The following is an 18930-nucleotide window of genomic DNA, read 5'->3' as shown; positions in this document are numbered from 1 at the left end:
TTGTTTTGTTCTTACTATTATTACTTTTATTTTTTTTCTCTATATTAACATTCTATATCTTTTTCAGTTGTGTTGCTAGTTCTTCTAAACCGATGCAAATGTACTAAGAAACGATGATCATGCATCTATGTGATGATGTTAAGAATTACTGATTGCATATGTAGAATGGTATGATTTCTAAATGTTGGGTTAATTTCTTTTTTCCGTTAATTAATAAGAAAAAAAAAAACCCTGAAAATTCCAATTGTTTAAAAACACAGGGGGTTATATGGAATAAAAATAAGTAATAGGGGGAACAAATGTTAAAATAAATTTAGATTGAAATGTTAGTGATCAATGAAAGGGAGGGGTAAGGGGGATGGTGTGTATGAATTTTTTTTTGTTGTCTTTTTATTTCTTTTTCTGAATTGATGCAAATGTTCTAAGAAATGACCATGACAATGAATATGCAACTATGTGATGATATTGCAAATTACTGATTATATATGTAGCATGGAATGATCATAAGTTAAGAATGTTAGCGTTTTTTGTTTTTGTATTTAAAAAAAAATTTTTTTAATTAATAAAAAGAAAATTAAAAACACAGAGGGTCTGTGCCGTCGCCTGACGGTGGGCCCTGCGCCGGGGGAGGGCGTGCAGCTTGCTCAGGGTCACGCCCTTTGCGCTGGGGCCACTGTGCCGATAAACGGTCCAGATGCACAGGTGTGGATGGCGGTGTACGCGACACCTGCAGTACTGGCCCCGCTTGGTGGATTTAACTCTCCTGTCACTGGTAACCACGTTTGGAAGAGTGTCTCCGCAGTACACACGTTTTTTGTACCATGTGGGCTGTTGTACCCTGTGGGCTTGGGGCACTACCTCTTGCTTCACACAGTGGAGCATCTTACATGAGGAAGAAGGCTGGTTGTTATCACAGCACGGATGCGTCTATTCCGCAGTTCTTCAAAGCATCCAGTTGGTGGAAGAATTCAACTAACTACTGCCATTGTAATCTCTCTTTTCCCATTTATTTCATGGATCTACATATATACAAATAATGAGATGAGGTCTTCCTGGCCAACTCACTGCAAGACAGTAATTTAAATGAATTCAAGAATCCTGTTCTTAAAAAATAGTTTCCAATTCTTTATAAATAGTGGGGTAACAAGCCAGTTTCTTAGCAATTTATTTCAGGTTATCTGAGCTAATATTAGGGATAATTTTTTTTCAAATATTCTAAGAACTTTTTAAGGCTACAATATAATATAAGATTAGATGAGACTAATAAGAGATGGGGTATGACATTGTCTGGAAGCTTTTTCTGACAGTTACTATGCCATAGTATAGTGAACAAAACACTAAAACAAAAACCAAGAAATATGGTTTCTAATGCAGCTTCATTACTATGTGGCCTGGGCAAATATATAAACTTCCTGGTGGATATTTCCTTCCTATAATATAGGATTAAAATCAGATTAATCCTGCTTTATTTCATCCAGTCGCAAGGATTAAACTAGATAATATGAGAGCAGTATGAAAATTGCACAGGTCTGCATGTGATTAAAATAGAGGGAAGCAGTGTTTGGGTAATATGATAGAAACAGAAGTTCAAGAGAGTGCATAATATACCCCTGAATGAGCTTCACCGTACTGAACCGGTCTACATCTATGAACTGAACGAGGACTCCAAATGAACTTGACAAACTAGCATGCTTTGGGATAGTTGGATAGATTAGTGGACTTTGGAATCAAATCAAGAAGGAAACAGGAAATGTTAAGTACATTCTAAATGAGAAGTGGTTATTGGAAAACTTGTTTTTGGAGCAACCTGGCTATGTGAATCTTCTTCTACTGCAAGTTTTATGAAATCTAAATACAGATTGAGTATTTTCAATGAAAAATTAGCATCCAAATGAAGATGGGCTATAAATTTAAAATACACAATGAACTTTGAACACATAATACAAAAAAGTAAAATTTTTATATTGATTATATATTTAAATAATTATATTTTATATGTCATGTATTAAAAAATGTAAATTATTTAAAAAAACAAACCACAGAGGGTTATTTCTTGCCCATGTTACACATCCATTGTGGGTCAGTGAGTGTCTCTGCTCCATGCAGTCCTTCAGGGATCCAAGCAGCAGAAGCTTCCCCATGTTGTAGCTAAACCATCTGAAGAAAGGTTCACTTGGCCTCCTTGGTCTCCCTGGTCATTGAGGCAAGGGAGAGAGCACCAGCAATGAAATACTTTGGTCTGGATACATATCCCTTCTACTCCTGTCATACTGGCAAAAACCAGTCCCATAGCTCTGTTGAACTGCTAGAGGGCAAGAAAATGTAACTCTCCCATGTACTCAGAGGACAAGAGAACCAAATAATGGAAATGCTGGGAGTCTCTACTGAACCATCTCTTGGCACTGCCAAAGGTCCTTTCTATTTCAGATATTTCCAGTTTTTTTCAAATACTAAAACAAAACAAAAAAACACACAAAAAAAGTTTTGAAGTCCAGTACAGATCTGTGTGAGTTAGAAGAACTAGAAGAACCATGACAACTAATAGAACATTCACCAGAAACCTACCTCTAAAGAGGAAGGACATCTGGTTCCAGGAATAGACTGAAGGATGTCATTGTATCTTTCATGAAGGAAATAATGTGTATGTATATCTCTCCAAAAGTGAATCTCAAGATATTTCTTTAAAATCCATTTGCATACATCAAAACTGTCCTTCTTCCCTTGAGGGATGGGAGAAAAATTATGGAACTGTTAACCTTTACCACTGTGGAAGCCCCAGATGCTGTGCTAAACATTAGGGACACCCAAATCAGTGGTTCAAGCCCTTGATCTTGAGACTTGCTCTTGTGAAGCTTATGTATATAATGGAGAAGTTTAGCCTACTATAGGTGTACCTAAGAGTTGCTTCCAGAGGACCTCTTTTGTTGCTCCAATGTGGCCTCTCTCTCTCTCTCTTTCTAAGCCCAAATCTGCAAGTGAGACTGTTACCCTCCCCCTACGTGGGACATGACATCCAGGGATGAAAGTCTCCCTGGTGGCATGGGAGATGGTTCCTGGGGATGAACGTGGCCCTGGCACTGTGAGATCAACAATGCTATCCTGAGAAAAAGGGGGGAAATATTTGTAACAAATAAGGTATAATTGGCTAAGAGAGTTCAAGTAGAGTCGAGAGGCTACACTGGAGGTTACTCTTACGCATGCTTCAGTTAGACATTGCTACCTATCATAACTTGTCAAACCCCAACCAAGACCATTCCTGCCAATCCTAAAGAATACCTAGGGCATTATATAAGAGTCTACAAAGGTTCTGTGCTGGTTTGAAAGGATGTATGTACCCTAGAAAAGCCATGTTTTAATCAAAATCCCATTTTGTAGAGGTAGAATAATCCCTATTCAATATAGTATGTAATTAGATCATCTCCCTGGAGATGTAACCTAATCAAGAGTGGTTGTTAAACTGGATTAGGGGAGATATGTTTCCTCCCATTTGGATGGGTCTTGATTAGTTTCTGAAGTTCTATACAAGAGGAAACATTTTGGAGAATGAGACATTCAGAGAGAACAGAGCAGAATGACACAGCCACAAGAAGCAGAGTCCACCAGCCAGTGACCTTTGGAGATGAAGAAGGAAACTGCCTCCTGGGGAGCTTCATGAAACATGAAGCCAGGAGAAGAAGCTAGCAGATGACACTGTGTCCGCCATGTGCCCTTCCAGATGAGAGAGAAATTCTGTGTTCTCCATGTGCCCTTCCACTTGAGAGAGAAACCCTGAACTTCATCAGCCTTCTTGAACCAAGGTATCTTTCCCTGGATACCTTAGATTGAATATTTCTATAGATTTGTGTTCTAGTTTGCTGGCTGCCAGAATGCAATATACCAGAAACGGAATGGCTTTTAAAAAGGGGAATTTAATGGGTTGCTAGTTAACAGTTCCAGAGTCGACAAAATGTCCCAATTAAAACAAGTTTATAGAAATGTCCAATCTAAGGCATCCAGGGAAAGATACCTTGGTTCAGGAAGTCCGAAGAAGTTCAGGGTTTCTCTCTCAAGTGAGAAGGCACATGGTGAACACAGTCAGGGTTCCTCTCTCATCTGGAAGGGTACATGGCGAACACAGGATCATCGGCAAGCTTTCTCTCCTGGCTTCTTGTTTCATGAAGCTCCCCAGGAGGCATTTTCCTTCTTCATCTCCAAAGGTCACTGGGTGGTGGACTCTGCTTCTTGTGGCTATGCTGTTCTGCTCTGCTCTCTCTGAATCTCCTTCTTTCTCCAAAATGTTTCCTTTTTTGTAGGACTCCCAGAAACTTATCAAGACCCACCCAAATGGGTGGAGACATGTTTTCACCTAATCAAGCTTAACAACCACTCTTGACTAAATCACATCATCCAGGGAGATGATCTGATTACAGTTTCAAACATATAGTATTGAATAGGGATTATTTTACCTTTGTGAAATGGGATTTTGATTAAAACATGGCTTTTCTAGGGGACATACATCCCTTCAAACCAGCACAACTTGTTTTAATTGGGACATTTTCTTGGCCTTAGAACTGTAAACTAGCAACTTACTAAATTCCCCTTTTAAAAGTCATTCTGTTTCTGGTATATTGTATTCTAGCAGTTAGCAAACTAGAACAGGTTCCATGCACTAGGGTAACTTTCCAAAACCTACAACCTCCAGATGGGTCCCTAGACCAGATAAGTCCTGAAATGCAGAGGCCAGCCTTTCCAAAACATCAGCTAACTCCATCCCCCATCCCATATTATATAGAGCCCCTTCCAACATGAAAAAGTTAGAATGGGCATAGCCAAAATAGCACTAAGGAGTGGGAGAAAGATCAAAGGTGATGGTAGGGTTATACATAGAAGGCTGAGTTTAACAAATGAGTATGAGTGCTGAATTATTATACTGATATTTCTTTTAGGCTCCAGTACCTTACAGCAACTAGAAATAAAAACCTAAAAGTGTAGAGATATAACCCATGCCAAATTCTGAAATCTGTTCTATAACTAATTGTTGCAACGTACTTTGAAATTTATTGCTTTTTTTGTAATATGCTACTTAAGAGAGGGAGGTGTATCACAGAGAAGATGGGATTAACAAATGTATGACTGTTGAACTATTATATTGATATTTCTGTGATATTGGTTTCCAGTGTCATGGAGCAACTAGAAGAAAAAATGAAAAACCATGGAACTGTAACCCATACCAAACTTTAAAATCTGTTTTATAACTACTTATTGAAATGTTCTTGGAAATTTATTGCTTTTTTGTATATATGTTATATTTCACAATAAAAAAATTTTTTTTAATGTCCTTCTGCCAAGGGCACAAGAATTCCTAAACACCTATGCTTTAGAATATTAATGATATATGTTCATGAAATAATACTATTAAAGAATTCACAGACTTCAGATGAAAATGACATCTAATCAACAGTCCTTGAAATAGCTGCTCCCCACTTTTACTGTAATTACCTTAGACCAAGTCAGTGGTATTGATGTTCCTGCCATCTATCAGAACTGATAGTGTCCATCTGATACCTGGATTTAGGGCCCCAGTATATCCTAAATCTGTCAAACTGGACCTCTTCACTTTAGCTGATAAGTAGGCACTGGGTCCAATCTGAGGTTTGGCTGCTATTACAAAGCAAGTGTTATGATTTACATTGTTCAGGTGACTGATGGAAGTTTTCAACTTTTTGGTTCACATTCTGGTAAACGAAGCTATAAAACTTGGTTATTTCATTCATGCTGATGTGAAGGTGGAATTCATTGTTCCTGAAGCCAACTGTACATTTTCTCTAGTTTGCTCAAAATTCATTTAATAGCTGACCAGCTAGCCTTCATCGCCAAGCACCAGAGTTTCCCAGATTGAAATCAGCATCAAAACACAGGATGAGTGGGAAGATGGCTGAATAGACTAGCTCAAGCTTAGCCCTGCTCCAAGGAAAAGGTAGAGAAGGGACAGGCGGGTGACTGAGGTGGCGATTCAGGAGTGCAGCTGACCTGGGAGAGCCTTCTGCACCACATGTGGCAGCCCTGGTTGCAAAGGCTGAGGAACTGAGAGGCAGAAAGTTGGAGCCTGGCATGGAGGCATGGAGCAAACCAGAGTACACAGATGGAAGCCCAGGACCAGGAATGTCGCACAGCTTCACTCTGCCCAACCTGAGCTCTGTGCATCCGTTTACAGCACTCCCAGGCCCACACATGTGCATGGGGCCTCCAATCACGCCATGCAGCTCTGGGAACCACAAACTTTACAGCAGTTCTAGAACCACGCATATGCATGGCCCTCAGCCCCACTTCCCAGCTCTGAGAAAGTGCTGACCTGTGCAGCCCATTCACATCTGCCCCCAATCCACAAAGGCATAAAGCCAACCTGCTGCCACAGCTCTATGCATGCACACAAAGGGCTGCATACCTTAGACCAGCACACACCAGGGTTGTGCCCTCTAGATTGGTGCACCTGCACAGCTACATCCTCCCTGACCACTGGGCACCCACGTTTACAAGTATCAGCGTAACATCCCCAACCTGCACCCATACCTGCCCTGAAACAAATCACCTCACTGAGTGCTCCACCCTGTGGCCTGCTACCCACTGTACAACCATCCCGCAAACACAAGGCCTTAGACTACTGAAAGAAATCACTCCCAAAGTAAATCAAGCAAGATATTTACATGTGATGAAGACAGCAGACGATCAAAAGCATATCACAATGCAGACAGATATAGCCCTGCCTAATGACCAAATTAAAACACCAGAAAAGACACAGACACTAGAAAAACTAATCAAAGATGTTCATACAACTCTACTTAATAAAATAAGTGGGATAGCAAATGACATAAAGGAGATCAAGAAGACAGTAGAAGAGCAGTTAATAGAGTAAAGACTCTATTAACCAAGTAAAAAACATACCAGAGGCACTCAACACCAGATTTCAAGAGACAGAAGAAAGAATAAGGGATAAAGAGGACAGGATCATTGACTTCAAATACTCAAAACAGCAAATGGCAAAAAAGATGGAAAAAATTGAATTGAAACTCAGGGAAATGATAGCCAAACAAAGTGCACAAATATGAGAATCATTCATGTCCCAGAAGAAGAACAGAGGAGGAAAGGGCTAGGAAGAATAGTTGAGGATGTAATGGGGGAAAACTTCCCAACCCTCATAAAGGACATAAATATACAAGTCAAAGAAGCCCAAATAACTCCAAACAGAATAAATCCAAATAGGTCTTCCCCAAGGCACATACTAATCAGTCTGTCAAATGTTGAGAAGCAGAAAATCCTAAAAGTGGCAAGAGAAAAATAATCTACTACATACAAAGGAAATCAAATGAGACTTGAGTTCACACTACTCAGCTAGCACCCTGAAGGTGAAAAGGCAGTGGTATGACATATTCAACATCCTGAAAGAGAAAGACTTCCAGCCAAGAATTCTGTACCCAGCCAAACTGTCCTTCAAAATTGAGGGAGAGATCAAAGTTTTCACAGACAAAGAAGTCCTGAAAGAATCTGTCAACAAGAGACTGGCCCTGTAGGAAATACTAAAAGGAGTTCTGACAGCTGAAAAAAAGACAGGAGAAGGAGGTCTGGAGGAGGGCACAGAATTTAAGAGTACAAGTAAAGGTAATTTAAAGAATACAAAGAGAAAGATATAGACCTGAAAAAAAAATAAAAAAGATAAGATGGTGGAATCAAGAAATGCCTTTTCAGCAATAACTTTGAATATTAACAGACTAAACTTAATAACTAAAAGATACAGATTGGCAGAATGGATTAAGAAACATAATCCAGCTATATGCTGCTTACAAGAGACTCATCTTAGACACAAGGATAAAAATAGATTGAAAGTGAAAGGATGGAAAAAGATTTTCCACTCAAGTTATAACCAAAAGAAAGCAGGAGTAGCTATATTAATATTGGACATGATAGAATTTAAATGTAAAGGCATCATAAGAGACAAAGAAGGACACTATATACTAATTAAAGGGTCAATTCACCAAGAAGATACAACAATCATTAATGTTTATCCTCCCAATCAAGGAGCTCCAAAGTACATGAGACAGACATTGGCCAAACTTAAGGGAGTGATAGATGTTTCAACAATAATTGTAGGAGACTTCAATACACTGCTGTCCTCTGAAGATATTACAACAAGACAGAAGATCAACAAGGAAATAGAGAAGTTAAATAACATGATAAATGAATTAGACCTAACAGACATATATAGGTCATTGTACCCTAAAGCACAAGGTTATACATTCTTCTCTAGTGCTCATGGAACATTCTGCAGCATAGATCATATGCTGGGGCACAAAACAGGTCTTTCTAAATATAAAAATACGGAAATTATTCACAGTACTTTCTCTGATCACAATGGATGAAGCTGGATCTCAATAACCACCAAGGAATGAGAACATTCACAAATATATAGAGATTAAATAATACACTCTTAAACAACCAGTGGGTCAAAGAAGAAATTGCTAGAGAAATCAGCAGCTAATTGGAGACTAAGGAAAATGAGAATACAACTTATCAGAATTTATGGAATGCAGCAAAGGCTGCACTGAGAGGGAAATTTATTGTCCTAAATGATATATTAAAAAACAAGAGAGAGCAAAAATCAAGGACTTAGCGGCATATCTGGAGAAACTTGAGAAAGTACAGCAAACTAACCCCAAAGCAAATAGGAGAAGCGACATAATAAAGATTAAAGAGAGATAAATGAATGGGAGAACAAAAGAACAATAGAAAGAATCAATAAAACCAAAAGTTGGTTCTTTGAGAAAATCAATAAAATTGATGGGTCATTAGCAAGACTGACAAAGAAAAAAAGAGAGAGGATGCAAATAAACAAAATCAGAAGTGAGAAGGGATGCATTACCACAGGTCCTGAAGAAATAAAAGAAATCGTAAGAGGATACTATGAACAACATACGCCAACAACCTAGACAACTTAGATGAAATGGGAAAATTCCTGGAGACACAGAAACAAGCTACATTGACTCTGGAAGAAACAGATGATCTCAACAAACCAATCACAAGTAAAGAGATTCAATTAGTCATCAAAATCTTTCTACAAAGAAAAGTCCAGGGCCAGATGGCTTCACAGGGGAATTTTATCAAACATTCCAGAAAGAACTAACACCAATTCTGCTCAAACTTTTCCAAAAAATTGAGGAAAAAGGAACTTTACCTAACTCACTTTATGAAGCTAATATCATTTGAATACCAAAACCAGGAAAGATGCTATAAGAAAGGAAAACTACAGGCCAATCTCCCTAATGAATATAGATGCAAAAATTCTCAATAAAATATTAGCATATCGAATCCAACAGCGCATTAAAAGAATTATACACCATGACTGTGTGGTTTGAAAGGATGTATGTCCCCTAGAAAAGCCATGTTTTAATCCTAACCCCATTTTGTAAAGACAGCCATTTCTTCTAATCCCTATTCAGCATTGTATATTTGAAATTGTAATTAGATCATCTCCCTGGAGATGTGATGTGATCAAGAGTGGTTGTTAAACTGGATTAGGTGATGACATGTCTCCACCCATTTGGGTGGATCTTGATTAGTTTCTGAAGTCCTATAAAAGAGGAAACATTTTGAAGAATAAGTGATTCAGAGAGACCAGAGAAGAATGACATAGCCACGAGAATCAGAGAGCCCATGAGCCAGCAACCTTTGGAGATGAAGAGGGAAAACGCCTCCCAGGGAGCTTCATGAAACAGGAAGCCAGGAGAGAAAGCTAGCAGATGACGCCTTGCTTGCCATGTGCCCTTCTAGCTGAGAGAGAAACTGTGACTGTGTTTGCCATGTGCCTTTTCACTTGAGAGAGAAACCCTGAACTTCATCAGCCTTTCTGAACCAAGGTATCTTTACCTGGATGCCATTGATTGGACATTTCTATAGACTTGTTTTGACTGGGACATTTTCTCGGCCTTAGAACTGTAGATTAGCAACTCATTAAACTCTTCTTTTTAAAAGCCATTCTGTTTCCAGTATATTGCATTCCAGCAGCTAGCAAGCTAGAACAATGACCAAGTGGGTTTATACCAGGAATGCAAGGATGGTGCAACACAAGAAAATCAATTGATGTAATGAAACACATTAACAAATCAAAGGGAAAAATCACATGATCATCTTGAGCAATGCTGAAAAAGCATTTGACAAAATTCAGTATCCTTTTCTGATAAAAATGTTCCAGAAGATAGGAATAAAAGATAACTACCTCAATATGACAAAGGAAATAAATGAAAAACTGATAGCGAGCATCATACTCAATGGAGAGAGAGACTGAAAGCTTTCACCCTAAGATCAGGTACAAGACAAGGATGCCCACTGTTATCACTATTATTCAACATTAAGCTAGAAATTCTAGCTAGAGCAATTAGGCAGAACAAAGAAATAAAAGGCATCCAGATTGGAAAGGAAGAAGTAAAACCCTCATTATTTGCAGATGATATGATACTATACTTGGGAGATCCTGAGAAATCTACAGCAAAGTTACTTGAACTAATAAACAAATTCAGCACAGTGGTGGGATATAAAATTAATGTTCAAAAATCAGTAACATTTCTATACACAAGAAATGACCAGGTTGAGGAGGCAGTCAAGGAAAAAATTCCATTCAAAAGAGCAACTAAAAGAATCAAATACTTAGGAATGAACTTAATTAGGGACATAAAGGACTTGTACACAGAAAACTACATAACATTGCTAAAAGAAATCAAAGAAGATCTAAATAGGTGGAAAGATATTCCCTGCTCATGGATAGGAAGGTTAATACAGTTAAGGTGTCAATTCTCCCCAAATTGATCTACAGATTCAACACAGTACCAATTAAAATTCCAACAACCTACTTTGAAGATTTGGAAAAGCTAACTACCAAATTCATCCAGAAGGGAAAGAGACCCCAAATAGCTAAAAGCATCCTAAAAAAAGAAGAATGAAGTGGGAAGATAAACACTTCCTGACTTTAAAACCTATTATAAAGCCGCAGTGGTCAAAAAAGCATGGTACTGGCATAAAGACAGAAGCACTGACAATTGGAATCATGTCTAGAGTGCAGAAATAGACCACCAAATCTATGGCCAACTGATTTTTTGACAAGGCCCCCAAATCCTCTGAACTGGGACAAAATAGTCTTTTCAATAATGGGGCATGGAAGAACTGGATATTAATAGCCAAGAGAATGAAAGAGGGCCCCTATCTTACACCCTACAAAAAATTAACTCATGATGGATCAAACACCTAAATGTAAGAACTAGCACCACAAAGCTTCTAGAATAAAATGTAGGGAAACATCTTCAAGACCTAATAACAGGAAGTAGCTTCCTAAACTTTACACCCAAAGCACATGAAACTAAAGAAAAAATAGATAAATGGGAACTCCTCAAAATCAAATGCTTCTGCACCTCAAACGACTTTCCAAAAAGGTGAAGAGGCAGCCAACTCAATGGGAGAAAATATTTGGGAATCACATATTGGACAAAGGTTTGATTTCCTGTATATACAAAGAAATCATACAACTCAACAACAAAAGAGCAAACAACCCAATCATAAAATGGGCTAAAGATATGAATAGGCATTTTTCTGAAGAGCAAATACAGATGGCTCAAAAGCACATGAAGAGATGCTCATTTTCATTGGGTATAAGGGAAATGCAGATCAAGACTACAATGAGATGCACCTCACACCTATAAGAATTGCTACTGTTAACAAACAGGAAACTATAAATGTTGGAGAGGATGTGGAGAAACTGGGACACCTATGCACTGCTGGTGGGAATGTATAATGGTGCAGCTACTTTGGAAGACTGTTTGATGGTTCCTTAGGAAACTAAATATCAAGTTGCCCTATGACCCAGCAATAGCACTACTTGGTATATACCCAGAAGAGCTGAAAGCAATGACACAGACATTTGCATATGAATGTTCACAGCAGCATTATTCACAGTCGCCAAAGATGGAAACAAACCAAATGCCCTTCAACAGATGAGTGGATCAACAAAATAATATATATATATTTATATATTATATATTATAATATGATATATCATATATATATATATGATGGAATATTATGCACTGGTAAGGTAAAATGATATCCTGAAGCACATGACAAGATGGATGAGCCTTGAGGACATAATCTGAGAGAAATTAGCCAGACACAAAAGGACAGATACTGTATGATCACACTTTTATGGCCAGCATAAAGGTATAATCAGAGGCTTATAATACAGAATATAGGGGACTTAGAGATACATAGAAACTAGAGATGGGTGAACTATTTGCTAATGAGGTTGAACTCCAATGTAAGAGGATAGGCGCGAAAGTGATTCTCTAGTGGGTCTAGAAGTAATATTACCATATTGAAAATGGACAAGATTGAAAGGGATTGTATAGACCTATATGTCCCACTGATTCACACTAGAAATATGAATTAGTTCTTATAAGAATTATTTCAAAGATATGATTCTTATATAAAGAGTATTTAAGTCCAGGGTACAGGGGAAACTGCTATTGCATGCTATAAGTTATGTTCAAAAGGAAACCATCAGCACTACCACAGCAACAGCAGAGGTCAATAATGGGGGGAGGGACAAGAGTTAAGAGGAGATTTAGATTTCTATTTGGTGAGGGTGTGTTTATTGGTTTTCTTTCTCTTGGGAACAATGAAATTATCTAAAATTGAGAATGTTGATGGACTGTGGACTTTGGGCCCTCTACATGATGCCCGATGAATGCAGGTGGCTGAAGGATGCACTGACAGAGAAGTAGAATGGCAAACGTGGTGTATACTTATGAATGAAGGCTGTGCTGCTACAAAAAGCAACAAAGTCATGAGGCATGCAACGATGTGAATGAACATGTGGGATATTTGGTGAGACAAAATAAGTCATAAACAAAAGAACAACAGTATGGCCACCTTTAGAAAACGCTCATAAGAAAATAGGGGCCTAGACTGCAAACTTTTAGAGCAGACATATTAAGTCCATGTGGTGATTATTATTTCTGAATTTTGAGAGGCTGTTTTATATATATAACCTGATACTCAGAGAGAAGAATGAAGCAGAACAGGTTGGGGTTAAAGTAATTCAGAATATAGGGGTAAGGAAGACAGTGTCTATATTTCAGAACTACACATACTTTTTGATACCAATGGAAGAAAGGTTTATTCGGTTTAGAACTGAAATTTTCTGTAGTGCATAACTTAATTCAACCTATCTGTTTAGCTCATTTGAACAATTAAAACACAGGGAGCCCAGAATAAGAAAGAGGCCCTTTAATCCTGTATAGATTATTGTACTGCCTGGAAACATCCTAGAATATATTAAGCAGATAATCAAAAAGTATTGGCAAAGTCCCCTGAGGCAGGGGAGAAAGAATATGGAATATTAAACCTTACCATCAGGGAATCCGCTGGTACTGTGCCAAATTTAAGGGACACCCAAATCAATAGGTCAGGCCCTTGATCAGAGGCTTACTCTTGTGAAACTTATATAAGTAGCGGAGAAGCTTAGACTACCTACAGGCATGCCTAGGAGTTACTTCTGGAGGACCTCTGTTGTTGCTCAGATGTGGCTTCAGTCTCTCTAAGCCCAACTCTGCAAGTGAAATCATTGCCCTCCTTACGTGGGATATGACTTCTAGGGGTGAAAGTTTCCCTGGCGACATGGGAGATGATTCCCAGGATGAATCCAGACCTGGCACCGTGGGATCAACAATTCCATCCTGATCAAAAGGGGGAAAAGAAGTGTAACTAATCAAGTATCAGTGGCAGAGAAAGTTCAAATACAGTCAAGGCTACTCTGGAGGTTGCTCTTACACAAGCTTCAGGTAGACTTTGTTACCTTTCATAACCTGCCAACCCCCAACCAGGACCATTCCAGCTAATCCTAAAGAACACCTAGGGCAATATATAAGATTCCACAAGGGTTCCATGCACTAGAGTAACTTTCCAGAAACCTACAACCTCCAGATGGGTTCCTGGTCCAGATAAGTCCTGAAACCTAGCCCAGCCTCTCCAGAACATCAGATAGTTCCATCTCCCTACCCCATATTAGTGGCAGACACTTCCAATATGAAAAATTTAAAATTGTCATAGCCCAAACACCCCTAAAGAGAGGTATGGAAAGATCAAAGGTGCTGGTTGAGTTATACAGAGATGATAGGATTTAACAAAGGAATATGAATGCTGAATCTTAAATTGGTATCTCTTTAGTCTCCAGTATTTTACAGTAGCTAGAAGTAAAAACCTGAAATTGTGAAATTGTAACCCATGTCAAACTCTGAAATATGTTCTACAACTAATTGCGGTGCTGTGCTTTGAAATGTATTGCTCTTTTATATATACGTTATTGTTCACAAAAAAGAAGGAATAAAAGTCGATTGTGATGATAAAAAAATATTTAAGCCCTTAGCCTCCTATATTCTGGAGCAGCTAGAAGCAAAAATACGAGAGGATCATATGGTAGCCCATGATAAACTCTGGGATCTCGTCCTGTAACTACTGGTGAAGAGTGCTTTGAAAACTATGGCTTTTTTAGATCTTGGCTTTGTATATATGTTATACTATACAATAAAAAAACAGTGAAAAACAAAACACAGGATGATATGCTTCCATTTTTACCCCATCTTAATTTCAGCAATTTTTCCCCTTATAATCTCAACAGTTAGTATTCCTTGTCAGTGCTCCTTTTCTCCATAAATGTCAAAGAATATCCAGTTTACCTGTACATGTATATTGCCTCTGCTCCATTTTCCCTTTCTCCTCTATTTCTAGGACTCTAAACAACCTATGTTAAACTTCATATTCTCCATGTCTTTTTTCTTCTCTTTTGTGTATTCCTTCTTTCACTTCTCCATAATTCATTTTGGATAGTTACCTCTGACCTATACAGCAGTTCACTATGTTTCCCTTTAGCTGTATTTTATCTGCTCTTAAGTCATCCATTGAGGTCTTAATTTTGGTTACTGCATTTTATATGTTGTTTTTTACAGTCTACAGATCCCTACTAAAATGTCCAAGCCTGGCTTTTCATCTCTTTGAACATAATAAGCCTAGTTGTTAGAAATATGGATCTATAATTCTAATATCTGGAGTTTCGAACTTCTTTGTCTGTTGTTTTTTGCATTTAGCCATTCCAAGCATTAAATTTAAGTTTTAAAGAGGCAAGTTTCTTGGAGGCAAGTTTCTCAACACAATTTTGAAAATATTTTATTTGGAAGTTTTCTTTAATCAATAGTTTAATTTTTTAAATTTATTTTCTTTTTATGATTATATAATATACAGAAATGAAAATTTTTTTTCACCAAATCAAATGCAGATGTTGCCAAATTGTTTTGCACCATTTTTTGATGAATGCCATCCTGATCGCTATGACTAGGATCCCCTAAATTGGTAGCAATGTTGCCACTACTCATTCCCTCTTTTTCTACCATTCTCGAGGTAGATGTCTCGAGGTATTCAAATGCATGACCTAAAAAACTCTCTTGAAAATTATGATATGTGAAACTCATTTAAAATGCCTTTAGAGCAGTGAAGAATGCCTATGTATGGTAGACCAATTACAGTAATGGCTCCAATTGTCCTTTCTCCAGGCACGCACCTTTTGGATTGTGACTTTCCAGCTCTCCTTTGAGAGAGCTGGCCTCTCAATCTGGGTTGGCCTTGTAACTCACACTGTCCAATAGAATAAGGCAAAAGTTATGATTTGCCATGTCTGCGCTTAGGTCTCAAGAAGGTTTGCAAACTTCTGCCTGCTTTTTTGAAGTGCTTAAGCTAGTCTGCTGGAAGAGGAGAGAATATAAGAAGGAAAGCTAATTGTCCAAGCTGAGATCATCATAGCTTAGCCTATTGCCAGCTGACCCCCAAAGAATTAAGAAAGCCCAACCAAGATCACCAAAGCTGACTGCAGGTACCTAAGTGAACCCAACAGAGATGAAAATAACTTCCTAGCTGACCTACAGGTTAAGCCACTGAATTTTGGGGTGATTTGTTAAACAGCAATAACTAATTGATATACTATGCTTATTACAGAGAGATTTACTTAGAAAAGTCCACATTTTAAAAGTCATCAAAAAAAATCCAGCACGTCGATGAATATGATTTAGCTTTTGTAGTAAAAGAATGGTTTTATGTAACTGACAAGTATATGTGAAAACATACATTGTAATTTATGTTAATTTATTTTTTACCTGATTTTGGAATTTTTTTGGGTAGTTCAACACTTTTTTCCAGAAATAAAACTTATGATATACTGTATATAGAAACCAGAAGAAAAAAAGAAAAAAAGTGCTATTCTTATATAATGAAAGAAGACACAAACTCAAAAACATAAAGCTACAGGGAGAGAATAAGTTGACTTGAGGATTAACTGTAATAAAATCGAAATTGTAAGAGCATTCCAATGGACAAATGTATAAAGAATTCAAACAGACAATTCATGGAAGAAAAAATATAAGTATAAGAAGCTAATAAATGAGAAGTACAGTCAAGCTCAGTGGTAACCAAAGAAAGACAAATTAAAAATCATATACCTTTTTCATATAGCAATTTTACAAAGAAAAATAAATTATACTACTCAATGCTGGCAAGCATCTAATGAGGACCCACTGCTGCTGTAAAGGTAAATTAATTCAGTTGTTATAGAAAATAATTTGCTTTGGTTGTATCGAGAGCCCGAAAAAACATCATCACAAGCTAGACCCAGATGTTCTACTTCTAGAAATCAATCTGATGGAAATGATCAGAAATTTGACCAAAGGTTATACACAAGCATATTTATAATTATGTAAACCCAAAAAGCAACTTCAATATCTAACAACAAAGAATGGTCCAATAAATTATAGTGTATTAATGGAATGGAATAATATATTTCCAGTAAATAGTGGTGTTTATGAAAAGTATTTTATGATATGGACAATGCTTATAATAAAAGGGTAAGTGAGAAAGGCATAGTCCAAAATTCTAATTGTATTAATATATATTTTGCTCAAAATATATATGTACAAAAAAGCCTATAATATATCATAAACATTAATCGTCATCTTTAAATGGTCTGAGTGGTAGACTTAGAGGTATGTTTATTATCTTCTCTACTTTTTAGATTTTTCTGTACTTCCCAGAAGGGAAAGAGAGAAATAAACAAAAAAAAATGAGTAAAAAGAAAAAAGCAGAGTGATGTTGGAGAGAAACAATTTTGAATATTTATTAATACCCAAAAAAGTATCAGTGGCCTACAACTCTTGGTTTTTTGGCTATATACATTTTAGTCCCCTGCACCTTCCCCAATACTGCTGAGTGCATGTGCAAAATAATCAACATAAATGAATATACTGAAGATCACAGGGAGCCACAGTCAATTTCACAGCTGCCACCCTTAGCTGAGTGTACAAGGCTGAGGCCCAGCAGGGTTCGTACTACCTATTCATCTCAGTGTCCCCAGTGCCTGGCAAAGATCAGGGAACAGAGTCCTGCATAATACGTGATTGGTGAATAAATAAATACACCATCACCAAGTTTTCTTCCAAATCAATTAAAACTACTGAATGCTTGGTAAATACAAGGTATTGTATTAAATCCTACAAAGACTTCGCAAAACACAGAAGACACATTTCCTTATTCTTTTGACCTCACTAGCATAACACTAAATTATGTATACATGATATCTATGGCAGTTGCAAATATTTATACTTTTGTTTTGCACTAGTTGGTCCTCCTATGTAAGCAAATCATGGCATGAGACATTTTCTGAAACCGCAATGATATTGTGAATTCACGCAGTGTGTCCTGTGAACAATGAAAGCATATGGTTATTTTTGGGTACTAACTGGCACTTCAGTTAGTACCATCCTTCCTTGAGTATGTTATTCTAGCTCAAAATTCAAACAGCATTATCTAATGCAGATTCTTTTTATGATGGATAATGATGACACTCTCCATTTTCCTACCTGTGCAATTAAAAAGTTTAATAGTCTTTGATGTGGCTGGTTATCTGAATAATTTTCTAAACAGGAACAATTAAAATCCACTTATTCGATGGTTTGTGCATTCTCAGCTATTGTTTCAAACTCTTTGTTTCTGTGGAAACCTGATGAAAACTTAAAGAACTTTAAATCTATAATGAGTTTGCAAACAGCATTTGTTTTCCTTAATTACCAAGAGTATACAGCTGGATTGTATGTAGCACAGTTCCTCTAACAAACTTTTAGGAATAAAGAGCTTGCTTGCTTCCTTTTTTTCCCCATATGAGAAATGGCACAGCTGTCTGCTTTGGTAAGGAGTGGGGAACTTTCCCAATGCCACCCCAACCTGAAATGTGTGAGCATTTCCACCGGATTACCTTCTGAAATGAGTGGGTGACCCACTTAAGGATACACGGCGGAGCTATCAGCTTGAATCTCTTTTTACTCTGCCTAGTTAATGCTTGTTCTGCCACCATTATTTCAGCTCAAGTAGGATGATTATAATTTCAAGCTCTGTCTAGATTATACTGTTCTGAGGGTTACTCTTTATCTATATAGACTCCTCTTTATAAATTCCTGGTGGTGATACCCTAATAGCCCCTCATTAGACAAGTGTGTGTGGCATCCTGCTTTGTTTACACAGAAGTGACAATACTTCATGTCTTAGAGAGAAGTACCTTTTAATAAAAATAAAATAAAATACTTGAATGGAATTAGAATGAATGTGTTCTTTTCAAAACAAACTAAAAATACTGTAAGAGTTGATGTTCAAACAACTTACACGTGGCAAATTAATGAAGGCAAAAATTAGAAAAGCCGAGCACTGAAATGCGTGCATTTTTAGAGAAAATAATTCAATATGAGAAACTTCCTTAAAACGAAATCCTTAGCACCCAGCCGGGAAATATCTCACTATTTCAGAAAATACCACCAACTCTCTACA

General features: G+C 37.4%; 1 protein-coding gene across 2 annotated transcripts in view; it reads right to left on the bottom strand.

Moving 5' to 3' along the window:
* The window catches only part of AFG1L (AFG1 like ATPase), a 291317-nt gene that overhangs the window by 17750 nt on the left and 254637 nt on the right, over positions 1-18930 (bottom strand). The window contains exon 11 of one of the 2 annotated variants that reach the window (XM_077162567.1): positions 13653-13751. The exons of the other annotated variant lie outside the window; for it this stretch is intronic. Coding sequence (XP_077018682.1) covers positions 13653-13751 — 99 coding nt within the window. The remainder of the gene's footprint in view (positions 1-13652; positions 13752-18930) is intronic. 2 annotated transcript variants of the gene reach the window in all.

The sequence above is a fragment of the Tamandua tetradactyla genome, chromosome 5 (assembly GCF_023851605.1).
Source record: "Tamandua tetradactyla isolate mTamTet1 chromosome 5, mTamTet1.pri, whole genome shotgun sequence".
In the NCBI taxonomy this organism is placed as follows: domain Eukaryota; kingdom Metazoa; phylum Chordata; class Mammalia; order Pilosa; family Myrmecophagidae; genus Tamandua; species Tamandua tetradactyla.
The sequence above is the reverse complement of the archived record's forward strand: the minus strand, read 5'-3'. Positions and strand labels throughout refer to the sequence as shown.